This window comes from Gavialis gangeticus, unplaced genomic scaffold (assembly GCF_001723915.1).
Source record: "Gavialis gangeticus isolate Ggan-Ray unplaced genomic scaffold, GavGan_comp1, whole genome shotgun sequence".
Classification (NCBI taxonomy): Eukaryota; Metazoa; Chordata; order Crocodylia; family Gavialidae; genus Gavialis; species Gavialis gangeticus.
The window spans coordinates 43,871,529-43,885,886 of NW_017729030.1; the positions used below are offsets into that span (position 1 = coordinate 43,871,529).

General features: G+C 42.9%; 1 protein-coding gene across 1 annotated transcript in view; it reads right to left on the reverse strand.

Moving 5' to 3' along the window:
* RNF150 (ring finger protein 150) overlaps positions 1-14,358 on the reverse strand; it is a gene marked incomplete at its 5' end in the record, with an annotated part of 242,760 nt that overhangs the window by 68,353 nt on the left and 160,049 nt on the right. The window contains one exon of the mRNA XM_019521834.1: positions 5,354-5,604. Coding sequence (XP_019377379.1) covers positions 5,354-5,604 — 251 coding nt within the window. The remainder of the gene's footprint in view (positions 1-5,353; positions 5,605-14,358) is intronic.

Here is a 14,358-nt window from a genome sequence, read left to right on the forward strand (position 1 = left end):
AAAAAAAAAAAAAAAAAATGCAACTGGGATCTAATCCCCAATCCCAAAGACGTACATTTATTTTGCCATGCACATATGGCAACGCAGGAGGCTGGACTGTTGGTATTGTGATTAGATCCCATCATGTCTTAAAGTGTCAGAGGCCTCATTCAAAGGTTCAAAACACTGCTTTCAACCTCTCTCTCATGGGTCATCTCTGGACCCATATACACAGCCAGCCATATACTGGACTAGATCTGAACACTGGAAACAAATGTTCCTCCTTAAATCTTCACCAGATCACTCTCTACTCCAGGCAAAGGTCAAAATGTTTTTCTTGGTCAGTCAGGACGGAGCTATAATTACCATTCACCCATCCTGTAAAAGCACATGTAGCTCACCAGATTTCAAAACTTTCAAACTTTTCCTTTACAAGAAACCAGGCAAGCAAATAAGTATAAGACAACTGATCAGTAGATACAGACAACCAGTCTTGGCATGTACTGGTATCAACACCCTGGCACTGAACTTCTAGCATAGAGATGCACTGGCTGAAAAAATGAAAATTTGGCAAAATGTTAACCCCTCCTCTCAAGCCCCTGACTTAAATGCAGTGGATTTTAAAGGTCTCTAATATCAAAACCCTATTTAATGAAACCACAGTTGACTAAACTATCACAGATCCTGCCAGAGCTAGGCAGTCAGTCTGCAATACCAGATTTAGTGCACTCCAGGGTGGGGACTCGGAGCGTGCTTTTCCAACTTGGCTGATGGAGCATGTGTCAAGCCTCTCCAGCAAATAAGCGTAGCATCTTTATACAAAGGCACACAAACAGATTATAATGGCAAAACCCTTTGAGTACCATGACAAAAGGACAGATTTAAACTCTACTCAAGCAAAGAAATACAAACTGTTTCTCTATTGTACACAGAAGAATATACAGGAGTTCAGCACAGGAGTGCTGTTAATCTATCCTTGCACCAAACAAAAATGTCAAAGATAAGAAAAATAGAACAGCAGAGAAGACAGAGATAACCCTGACAGAAAGGGAAAGTCTGATATGAGCTCTTTAGACAACTACTTACAGTAAAAGTCACAAGAGGGATGTAAAACAGAGAAAGAATGAAGCATACATGTATCATTACAGTTTCTTCTGAACAAATGCCAGTGATGTAAGAATTTTTCTTTTTCTTGTCCTGTCTCTCCTCTGCTTCCCTGAGAGTTTTCCATACCTTTGAACATCTGCAGCCTGTTCTACCTGAGCAGACTCAAACCTTGCTTGGTACACATGCACGTTTTTGCTTGTTGCCAGCACAGCCTCTACTCCTCTCTGTTTTACTTGATTTTATTTGGTACTGCCAACTCTCATGATTTTAATTGCAAATGTCATATTTGGTGTTTTAGAGAATATGAATTGACAAAAATTAAAATTAGCCCTCTTGACTGAAAAGACTTTGAGCATGTTCTGTTCAAATATTCTAAAACCACAGGGCAAATAAGCCCCCAACTTTTATTACTTTTTTCCTTCAATATTACCATTTATAATTCAGCTCCCATGACTTCCCAGGGCTTGTCTAAATTTGAATGCTTGAGGTTTGCAGTCTTGCTTATTCCTGGTTCAAATCCTCAAACTGGGGGTACAGAAGAAATTGGAGAAAGGAGGGGGGGACACAGGCAAAAAGTACAACAGAACAACAGATATGTTGTTCAGTATTTTGGCTAGGCCTCAACATAGTACACTGCCCTGCCCTCTTGATGTTATACCTCATGGAGGCATGGATCTGGAAATTAAAAATATTCCATGCAATGTAGGATTAAACAGCAACTACAGACCTCATCTGAGATGGAAGGATTTTGGGATCTTGAGACAGCAGGTGTTCCTTCTGCCCTGGCAGAACCCAAACTGCACTGAGTCAGCCCCTGGAATGATTGCTGAGACAAAATCAGTCTTTCTGCCATTTTAAGCAGCAACATAGCACTCTTTTTTTCTTACTTAATACTAATGTGTTTCATTATCTTAACAGTCTGGCAGATTTTGCCCAGAACAGCCAACTTTGTTAGCTGCTGATTATGTTGTTAGAGGGTTGATTGGGTTCCATGGATTTATTACCCCACATGACCATAAGGAAGATAGGATTGGTTCACTCCCACCGGAATAAGAAAAGTTGGGGTATGAATAGTTCTGAGGAAGCCTAGAAGAAGCTTAGCTGGAAGAATAGTTTTGAGCTGAGCTGAGCTCTGGTACCTTACTGTTAATTTCTGTGCTAAGAAAACTGAAACCGAGGAAAAGGGTGAGTTTGACCTCTACACAGCATGTGGAAGGCTTAATGGCTGCCATGGAAAGGGCATCTGCTTGAGAAGGAATACAGCAGATAACTTAGTAATAATAATACAAGAGTTCACAACAGAACATGAAAAACACTTGAGTCTATTAAAATTGTAGGAATAATTTAGTTAGGCAGACAGTATATATTTGACTTGGAAGCAAGCCACATCACTAAGGTAAGGACCAACAAATAAGGCATGGGATCTTTAATCATCACTGTGAACTAGCAGTGTCCCCTGCCAGCTGGTCTCATGAGCCATAGCTATACTTCTTTCCAAGCTCCAAGCATGTCCATTGTTTGAAACCCTCCTCAGCAAAGGAAGTCGAACAAACAAAAGCCATGGCCTTTCTTCCTTCAGGCTCTTAAGGCTTTCCAGCTTCCACAAGCTCTTTCTGTCCCTTGCTCTCTTTCATCTAGCCCTTTTTAATGCTCCCAGCTAGGGATCTGCCCAGTGGCCTGATCCTTTCTACCTGTACCTCATCAGCAAGCAAGGGTAGTTGCACCTTCTGGACTCTTAAAGTGGCTATACCAGGAATGTCAACTTCACTTGGGATCCAGATTGTACTGCATGGCTCCTTGCAGGATGGATCCAGTCCAGGGCATGAGGCCTGTTGCAATGACCACTGCAGCAGCAGGGTCCAGCAGCAGTGTGGAGTTCAGGGGAGCAATTCCAGGGGCAGAGATGGAGAACCAAGCATACCACCAATGACTGTGGCTGAAGAGCCCCAGATTTTGTGGCAGGCCACAGGCCCAACTTCTGGTGCCCACGGGTAGCAATGGGCCAGACAGAGAGGTTCTATAGGCCAGACCTGGCCCACAGGCAGTATATTTGACACCCCTGGTTTATACCCTGTAACAATCACCACCACAAAGAGCTGGTCTTAGCTTTTCTCCTCAGATGAAAAATGATAGCAGTAAATAAGGACCAGTGAAAGGATAAAGTACCTTGTCCAGCATAATAGGCAAAGGATGAACTGAAAATGTTCCTTGACAATACCAGAGCACAAAAGAAAGTATTGTGATTTCAATGGCATTGTTAGAGTGGCGTTGTTAAAATGTGCTTAATTAAAAAAGTCTTAGTTATAAATAATTTACTGCTGTAACAAGAGGTCTTTGTAATGCCTCAAATGCTTGGTTCCCAAGAATAGGGTTAGTATTAAGAATGGTGACATAGTTTTAGTAGCTCAGTACATAATTCAATTTGTGCTTGGTCAGAAAAATAAAATCTGCTTTAAAGTTCTGTAGCTCAGCACTAATGGATCTATGTCACTGGGTGCCAAGGACATTGCACAGCTGTTCTTTAGAAGCTAATGCATGTATATTTACATTGCTAATTTGCATGCACAGTTCCTCTGATTGTTGTAACCCCTTCACACAGAAATGACCACTTTTGGACTGAACTCTTTATTTGTTATGCAATTATTTGACCGGCCACACCTATAGTATCTACATGCATAAATTAGGCACAGGTGCACTTTTGCACCCAGAACTTCTGAAAAAAATACTTGTGATGGTCAGATTGAATCAGTTGTCACTTGTGTGCTATTTAAATTCCAATTCAGATGATGATAGTCTTGCTATCTAAAATTCCATGACATATTTTTAAGTGAAGAATTTATCCTTCAGGTCTTTAAATAAATGACAGCTGTTTTCCGTCCCAGAGTGGTAGAATTTCACTGGTGGTCAAGTGGTTCCTATATGCTATTTGTACACTGTAGAGTGCTCTAATATCCATCATGATGAAACAAACATTATGCCTCATCGTTTCCCTTCTCTGTAAAGTTCATAAATAGACAGTAAGGAAAGTAAAGCCCACAAATAGAATTGTATTATATGTGCCAAAACTCAACGGTGAAATATGGTACACGTTTTCTCTTGTAAAGAGTGCTTTTGGAAGTAGTTGGCAGAATGAGATTTCAAACAACAGGTGGGATACAGTGCAATTAATTATTATTTATCACCTGCAGATTGTGAAAAATGAGCAGGATTCTTCACAAACAAGTGAGGACCCTCTCCAAACTCACAATCCAAAACTGCTAAGGGCTATACCCTGCAAGCCTTTATCCCTACCTGGTATCCCACAGAGTCTAGGGATTTTCTTTCCTCCTATCCTATAAGAGGACAACATAGGTAATTTTGAAGTATGAATGTGGTATGCTGTGCAGCAACAGTAATCCAAATTATATGGACATGAGTAAAAAATGAACAAGGTTCACTTTAACATGAATACCTGTGTTGTATAAATATGGTATATAATAAAAATTATGAAATAAATTGACCTGCAATTCTGCAGACATGGCATATTTTGTGGGGGCCATCAGAATGAAAAGCAATTATTGAATATTAATTACTAGCATTACAGTATTTACATTGCATGATCAATGTAGATGTCTTTCTACAAAGACTTGTACAGGCAAATTTTAGTGATTGTGAACTAAATATTTTAAAATGGAAACACTTTTTCCACCTTAATTAATTCGTTAGTTATAAAGCATACCCCCCCCTTTTTTTTTTTTTTTTACATGCAAACTCACACTCCTAACTATTCTCTAGTCACCTGTTCTTCAAGCTTAGATTCACTAATAGATGCATGTGCACTTCTACAGCTCTCAAATTTACTATGGGAATATCTTCTGTTGGACACAGCATTATCTTTTCCGATTATTTCTTGTGCATTGTGTATGTGGACTGTCAGCAGACATATTATTTCAATATTTAAACATCCTGTGTGAAAGAAATAACACATGTTGCTTTATGCTGTGTATTTCCCATTGTATACTCTCCAGGAAAGGAACAATTCTTAATTCATTTGCTTCTTGAGCCCTATTCTCGTTCCTGAGAGGTCTCTGGGTTTCACTCAAATGCTGGCTCCTCTATCACAACAACCCTTCTTTCTTTGTCATCACATGTTAAGGCTTCTGTGGACAGACTTAATGTTATTTTAACGTTATTTACATTTTAAACATGCTGTGATTCTTTTGCAAGGATAAACGACTCCTGCAAATAGTGCAGGACAAAAGCCAAAGCCCACTCACATTCTACTCACCTGGTTTCTATCTCTGGCATTCGCATACCGGAATCTCTGGATATAATAGAAGACCAGCCATGCCAGGGAGATTATCATCAACACAATGAAGGATATGGAGACAAATACCACTGAGGTACGACTGACGTATTTTTGCAAGTTGCGTGTTCCAATTGTTATGTACATCATCACAGTAATATTCCTCTCCAGCAGACTCACTATCTCTTTTCCTTTGGGCTCAGGAATCATTATCGCTACAACATCTTCCACACCTAGGATGGAAGAAAGATACAGTTAGAAAAAACAGTAACATCACAACAAGTCAGTCACTTGAAAAGGCTGCAGCATGGTGGTAACGGGGTATCAGCAACAAAAACAGAATCTTTCTCTTGGTTTGTAGGGTAATTACTCTAGTTTTGCTGAGCAGTAAGCCAGATAAATCAAGGAGAAGATTCTGGTTTCATCTGGAATAAGTTATGTAGTTTGATCCAGCATACTACTACCGCAAATATGATTGTATAACTGAAGCAAGTGTCATGGCTTGGCATGAACACCACTTTCCAGGGCTCCTGAGACTCACATAGGAGATATTGACATAGCCTTGAAAAATGCAAATGTGAGCATTTTTTGCTTCAAATACAAATACATGCAGTAGGTCAGGGGCAGGCAATTATTTTGGGCGGAGGGCCACTTACCAAGTTTTGGCAAGCTGTTGAGGGCCACATGGGTAGCCCCGCCCCTTGACAGGTGCCCTGCCCCCTGGTTGCCACCTTGGGAGTAGCAGTCCCACCCCTAAACTCTGACCTTTGCCACTGGGAGTCCCTCCCCTTGCCCCTGGAAGTACTCCTTTGGGGAAGACGGTTTGCCATCTTAGAACAGTAAAAAAACCCCAAATTTATATACTAAAAATCAAACACCCATAATAATATATTAGCAAATTGCTCGTCATGTATGATGGGGAGGTGGGCAGGGATAGAGTGCCGCCACCCAGTGCCCTGTGGTGCCAATGATCTGCCTCCAGCCCTTTGCGCACCCCCTCCCCCCCCATTCCACCCAACCCTCGCGTCCAACCCCATGTGCCCCACCCCCTGCTGCTCCACCCTGCACTGCTGCAGGATCCCATGAACGGGGGGGAAGGGAGTTTGCATGCAGCTGCTTTCCTCCCCTCTTCCTCCCTCTCCCTACTGGGAGTGCTGCTACCCACCATCCCATGCCACTGCTGCCTGCCACGTGCAGGGGGAGAAGCTTGCCCTGCCATCCCTGCCACCAGCACCCCATGCCACTGCTGCATCCAAGGTGTGGACTGGTCCCGCCATCCCTTCTGCTGTGCTGGGCAGCCCGGAGGTGGCAGTGAAGGAGCTTCACTGCAGCCTAGCACAGCACAGGCTTGGGGCAGCTGCAGCAAAAACCGTCTGGTGGCAGCAAGGGGGAGGAGCTGCTTTCACCCATGCCGAGCAGCAGTTTCTGTCCAGCTGCTGCTGGTCAGCCCCGACAGGTGAGCCCAGAGCCGGTGTGGGGCCCAGGCTCAGCAGAGGCAGTGTGAGAAAAACTACTACTCAGCATGGGAGAAAAGTGACCCTTCCCCTTCCTGGTGCAGCCGCTCAGAGCCCACACAGGGCTGCTCTGTGTCTGCTCTGCACTGCCACCGCTGCTCCACAGGGTAGCTCAGAGGTGGCAGTGATGTGGTGGAGACGCAGGACAGCTCCACACGGGCTCTGAGTGGCTGCATCAGGAAGTGCCGGGAGAGGGAGAGGCCACTTTCCCTCCACGCGGAGCAGCAGTTTGTCCCATGCTGTCACTGCTCAGCCCAGATGGGGGAGTGTGGGGCATGTGGGGTTGGAGCTGTGTGCACTGATCCCCGCCTGTACTGCGGGGCTGGGGGAGGAGCGGGGGAGTCGGAGTGAGTGGGCACATGGCAGCAAGAGCTGGACAGGAGCATGAGGCCCATGCCGGTGTCCCGGGGCTGGCACTGGAGGGGCCCAGAGCCGGACGGCAGGAGCACGGGGTCCTGGCCAGCAGAGACTCTATAGAGCCGGGCCAGGTCCCCTCTCTCCCTGCTGGCATAGTCCAGCCAGGCTCCATAGACTCCTGCCACCCCACTCTGGGCCCTGCTGGCACTGGTCCTGTGCTCCTGTACATCCGATTGTTTCCACTCCCCCCCACCCCTACTGCCACTTTCCTGCCTGCCCACCAGTGGCTGCTGGACCACATGGTTCCTGGCTTCATGACCATGATGGCAGGACCTAGCAGGAGCCAGCCCAGTCCCCAGAACTGAGGCAATAGCCTGTGGTCCCCCTCTGCCTCCATGCCCTCCCCTTTCTTACCTGAATTTCCCACTCCAGTGCAGGGAGATGGGAACAGCCCCATAATCCCAGGCCAGAAACCTCTGTTAGGCAGAGGCTTCCGGCTTGGGGGGAGGGAGGGCTGGGCAGGCCTTGCTGTTGCAAGGTCCTGCCGTGGCTTCCCTTGGGTCCTACTGGTGTGGTTCAGGATATTAAGTAAGACAGAAATTACACAAAAGAAAAACCTTTTGTGATCAAAAAATCAAAATCAGCTTTTACTTATTCTAAACTGAGACTGAGTCCTTCAGAGTTACTGGAATGTCTCTGGATTTCCACTGATGTAACTGTGAGCAAAAGTCATCCCAAGGCAATTGATGCTGTTAAACAAAGTGAGTCAGTATTGTCAGAATTGTATCCAGGTGATGCTGGATACATTCTATGTTCATTTGCAATAAAGATTCCAGTGCACAGTCAATATAGAGCTAGAAAGTGAGTGAGATTAGGAGGCTGAAGGTCAAGAAACACAGCACAAAAGGATTCATTACAGGTTCTTTCCTCTGTTGATTTAAAATGTAAGTAAATTACATCCCTCTTCTACCCCCCAAAGAATTACAGGTTAGTACATATAAGCATCGACTTTGCTCTCTTTCCATATACTTCATTAGTCTGGTGTAGGGGTGTCAGATTCCTAGCCTCTTTGATGTTGTCAGTCGAAAGCTCAGATTCTGCCAAATACAAATGTTCATTTATTTTAAGGATAATTACATTTCCACCTCCTACAGTAGAAGGGATAATCTCTTGAATGTGAAACATCAGTGTGTAGGTGGTCTGAAACAATAGTTCTGAGGGGTGAGAACTTCTCTCATTCATCTCAACATGGAGTTGTTTGGACCTTTTCACAGAACGAGCATGACGTGTCTGCTTTAGGACGCCGTATAAAGGTTTATAAGAAAAAAGAACTATTATTTAACAGTTGCTTTAACTTTCAGAAGGCAGCTCATGAAAAATACTAGCAAGCCAGTATATTCTTAGGAGATGGTATATACTTCAGGAAGAATTAAATCTTTTTCACAACATAAGGGCTGTCAACTTTCCTGCTCAAATTCAACTCTTCAAAGAGCATCCCAGGCTTAGGAACAAAAAGCATACATTTAAGTTCAGTCCACTATTTGTTAGTGGCTGACGACAGTTGACAGTTTTCCTGTCAGTGTGATGGAGCACTGTAAATTATCCTAAGAATAGGAGAGAGGTAGTTAGCTTCCTTAAATCAGAAGTCAGGCAGAAAGCAGGGCAGGACACAGTGCCACCTTAGAGCTAACTGATTCAAAGACAGGGTGGATAAAAACCAATGGTTTTAAAAAATGGATTTTTATTTAAATCAGATTTTTTTATTTCATTGTATTGTATTTATTTTTTTATTAAGATGCTTTTTAAAAACAATAAACCTATACAAAGATAGTTTTAATTTAAGGTATGTTAGAGCTCAAAGCTATCACCATGGAATAGGGATTATAACTTCTAATTATATATTATTTGAAACCATATATTCATGTAACTTTTTTTAAGAAAAGTTTTATAAAAATGTCACACCCAGCCACGGACTATATCACTGGACCAATCTTATGGGGTTCCCAGAGGCTCCTTTATAGATTGGTAAAGAGTAAAGAAAATCACTCTACACAGGGGGACTCAGTGCTCAGTCTCAAGGATCCCATTAAGCATCTCTGTGATGCTTAGTTTCAGTTCTCAGACTGTAGATTTTGTGTCTCCAGAGAAAAATATCCTTGTTGATAGCAGTATATGGAGATGAGAGATAACAGATCCGATTACATACCCATCATCCCTATGTGTACACAAACTTGTAAAGAGACAAGAGTCAAGCCCTTACTTTTCTCTAAAAGTGCAGTTTCAAAAGTTAAATGAATAGAGGATAGTTGGGGATGGAGTAGATCTGGGCAAGGAGGAGGAGTCTGGAGATAAATGCAAGGAGGGAGGGGCACTAGAAACAAAACAGAAACATTTTGAGCAGAATATTCCAGAGGCCTTGAGGGGTAAGTTTCTGAGTATAGTCTCTCCACTCATTTGAGATCTAGTAAGGGAACAGTATGGTAGAAGGGAAAACCTATTATGGCAGCAGGCTTCCCAGGCTGTAAAAGAGACCCCACTGGGGAATATTTTAATAAAAGTTATATCAAACAAGAATGCACATTTTCTAGAGAACAATAATGATTAAATCAAGGCTTCCTGACCAGTGATTTAAATCAGATCCACCCTATTCAAAGAGACAAACTTTTGTAGGTGAAAGCCTACTTTGTCAGATGCTATGAATTAAGAATAGAGTAAGATTTAAGAGATTGAAGGAAAAAAATATTTTTGAAGAATGGTGTAGATGTAATTATCCAGGAATTATAAGAAAGACAAGGATTTCTTAGCATGATAACTTTTACTGGATTGGCTGCACAGTTGGGATCTGAAGAAGAATGTCTTGCATTTCAAAGCTTATCTAATTTATCCCAACTTAGAATTCTAACTATACAAATGGTCCAATAAAAGATATTACCTTAAAGAAATTCTTGCCTCTCACCAAAAAAAAAAAAGAGAGAAACACAGAGTACCTTATTCTAAAAATGGTTCTTGGAAAGCAGAACAAGTTTCTCTAAACATTTTTTTTTTTTGCTCATGGTTTTAAAAGCTTTCCCTTTGTTTTCCCAGTCTTACAGCCAGTTTTGCCTTTAGAGGTGCAAATCTTGGAATGACAATGAAGATAAAATGCAAAGTACATTGTTTTGAATATTGTGGGTTGTGGTAAGCTATTAAATTCTAGCCATCTCTAACGACCTGGAAATCAGCATGTCTACCTTTCTGTCAACAATTTTTCTCTTTTCAGGTCACTGGGATATATATTTCAGATCCCACAGAAACTGTCACCTATAACCCTCTTTAGAAGCCTCAGTTATACCAGCATAATTACAATAGTATTTTATACTTTCAAATCACTATGCATATAATAATCAAATCCCGAACCACCACCAAGTAAGGATCATTTCCATTTTACAGATCAGGGAGGCACAGAAAGGTCACAATGTCAAAGCCAGTATCAGGTCTCACAAGCTCTTGGCTCTTGTTCATAGCTTCTAGGTTGTACCTCAAGTATTTAAAAATAACTTTTAAAGAAAACGTATCCAAACTGGGCTCTGAAAGGAACCCTTTGATCAAGCAATACTAAGTGCTAGACTGCTTCAACTGCATATGATTTCAAAGTAAGAGACAGCTCTTAGCTGTAATGACCTAGAAGCTGAGCGATGAATTTGGCTTTGCTGAGGTAGTTTCTTGAGGAAATCCCCAGGGTGCTGCAGGAGAGCAAGTTCTGGCCCGCAGTAAAAAGCACAGTTCTCATATGCCCTTGTGTAGCTAATGCAAGCAAGAGGAAGTGGCTCTTTGTGCCCCTCCCAGCAGCTGCCCACCTTTGTAAAGGTCTTGTAAGAATATGTCCCTAAGCTAGGGGAAACAAAAGGAAGGCTTTTACAACCAATGGGGGGAAAAAAATGGTGACAGAGAAAATGGTTTTGCTTTCTAAACAGAATGTCAGGCATTGAGAAACTCGGCTCTGGTTCCTATTGAACAGAATACTTCCTGAAATATCTGCCCAGCATGAAGTTAAATTCCACTTTCAAATGGGAATACACAACTCTCATTCAAGTCAATGAGACCTTTGCATATACATGCAAAAGCAGAATTTACTGCTCTTGGCATTCTTTTGAACAACAGCATATTTTCCCTCAACACTTCAATAATTCAGTCCCTGGATTTCACTTGAAGGGTGCTCGGGTGTTACTGTTCTTGAAGAAACTTATTTGGTAAATCCCACGGGCATTTACAGTCTGACATGTTGTGAAGATTTATAGTAAAAAGTGATTTTTTTCTAGTTTATTAACAAGAGACAATCTGATTACTCTTGATTATGTATTGGTTTCTCTTGCAATAATGTGCACTCTCACTTTTAACTTTCATTACAAGACATTAGTTGGTCTTGTACTATGTGTAACTTTTGTACACAGTGTTATGAATGTAATCTGAACCCATCTATTCTCTGGGGGCTTATCTGTTAACTTCCTTCCTAATCAGCCTGGCTCTCACGCTAAACTGTAATTTCATTATAGATCACTATTAGGGTTTTTCTTTCCTCCTAGCCTATAAGAGGAGGACATAGATCATTTTGAAGTCTAAGAGTGGCATTGTTGTGCAGTGGTCATAACTCAAATTGCACAGAAGTGAATAAAAATAAACCAAGTTCATTTAAATCTGGACACATGCTGTTTAAATATGTATAAAAATCACATGAACTGAAATTGAAAAGAGTGATATAAATTTGATATATTTCAAGGAAAACCAATGTGATTAGGGCATTTCAGAGTTTCTGGTGAGCTCACAAATTATTTTAGCAATGGAAGAAAATGTTGCTAAATAAGGAAAAGTATCCACATGTAGATCTATCAGATATGCTTTATTTAAAAGACATGACTACCATCTGTCTTTGGACACTGATGAGGGAGAGGTGCTTGGCAACATGTGGAAGAGGAATTGGATGAAGAGAAGTCTAATTATGCAAATCAGATACACTATGGCCATCTTATTTGCATCCCAACACAGCATACTAATACTTCACAATCTTTATTGTATTTATAATACAATAAATACAACCTTTGTGAGATGGGAACCATATACTACTAGCTCTCACTTCCTGACTGGGAACTAAGACACAAGAGAGGTCAAGGACCCTAGCAAACATAACATTTATCAAGAGATGAATGTGTTAACACCACACATTCAACCAATTTATTGCACCATAAAATGGCAAACCAGTTACGAAGAAGTTCCAATTTTAATGGCTGATTTGTATGGCACTTTAAATTGAATGCATGGCACAGAGTCAACAGGCTTCTCCTACCTTGCAAGTAGAAACTCATGTGCATTTGCGGGTCAGTTTCCCCACCTAGCACCCGTAAACCATTGTTTAGGATGGTCCTATGCTGAACTATGGCTTTGTGTACTGCATGTGGAGCCTGGGATCACTCTTCAGGGCTCCACGCACACTTGCAAATTGAAGGGGCCATGCCAGCAGTCATGCAATTGAGATCAGACCAATTTTATCCCTGAATCCAACTATCAGGTATCCTGCCATGCACATAAGGCATGGAAAAATGCATGATTATTGGATCATAGTTCAAATCCTGCTGTGCCATTACATTAATGTCTGACAGGAGTCTAAGGGCCAGATTTCAAAGGTACTTAGTAGGGCTGTGTGAACCTTCAGTAGCCAATTCAAGAATTCAATGCGGAGGAGATTTTGGCCCAATCTGGGGGCTGAATCTCTGAATCGAATCAGGAGGCTCATTAAAAGGTCCAAATCAAACCAGAAGCCTCCAAATTGATTTGGAGATTCGGGTGGTCTCCACTCACTACCACAGGGAGACGGACCTGAGCTCTGTGCTGGTAAGTAGGGGGCGAGGGGGCTGGAGCAGGGGACCATGGGGGGGATCTCCACTGAGCCCCATCCTCCTCCAGTTCCCCCAGCCCCTCCATGGCTGCCCCACCTGGCCCCAAGATCCTGGCACTTAAAAAAAAGAGCCCTGTACTCACTGGCTGCAGCAGCGGTGATCAGGCCCTCTGGGGGCTTGTGGCATAGCCCCGCCGCACAGTGCGGGTCAGTGGGGATTGCCCCCCACCCACATGGCAACTGTCACATTATGCCGGTGTTCGGCAGGGTGGGTCCAGCAGTCACCTGGAGCCTGGCAGTGTTCAGTCCGAGCGGCCCCAGCTCCTGGACAGCGCACGGAGCCCTGCCAAACTGAGCTGTGCCAATGCAATGCAACAGTTGCCACAAAGGTGACAAGCAGGGAGCTGATCCCCACTGCCCCCCACTGCCCCATGCTGTGTGGGGGGCAGGGGGAGGGCTCTGCCACGAGCCCCCAGAGGCCCCGACTGCCACTGCTGCAGCAGGTCAGTGAGGGGCTTTATTTATTTATTTTATTAAGTGCTGGGACTCCCTGGCCAGGCGGGCCAGCCATGGGGAGGGCCCCCTTGCCACTGCCACGCCCCTGCCTGTTTGATTTGGTGGCCGAATCTCCAAATCTGAATTGACTCGAGACAGTGATTTGAATCACTGTCCCTATGAATTGGCTGAATCCGAAGCCAAATCGAATATTTGCTGCTTTGCACAGGCCTAGTTTTTAGGCACCTAATGTTCCAGATAAGTGCTTAGTGTGATATTTGAAAACTCTTTCGTAGGTTAGTTATCTAATGTCCACTGAAGTCATCTCTACTTGTTGGCCATTTCTAAAAATCTCACTGATGTTATAAATACTTAAGGGCCTAAAAACCTTTTAGAGTCCGTCCCTACGTGACTTGCCCAACATCCTACAGGAAACTTGTTTTAAAACAGGGTACCAAGCCCTGCTCATGCAAATCCAAAACTACAACTTCCCTGTTGAAGATTTTGAAGATATTCTCAATAAGCGAAATGAAGTGATCAGGTGAAATTTCTTTTACTAGCTCAGAAGTACCCTGAATATCTGTGGTGTGACCCTGAGATTCTGGCTGTTACCCGTCAGGAGTGTGTAAATTTTCTTCCCTGGTATATTTAAATTTTTTCCTATCTTCCTCTTTGTGCCTTGTATTAGGGGAACACTGATAAGAGATTTTTGGAGCTGATACTGATATTGAAGGAGGCAGATTGGACGATAA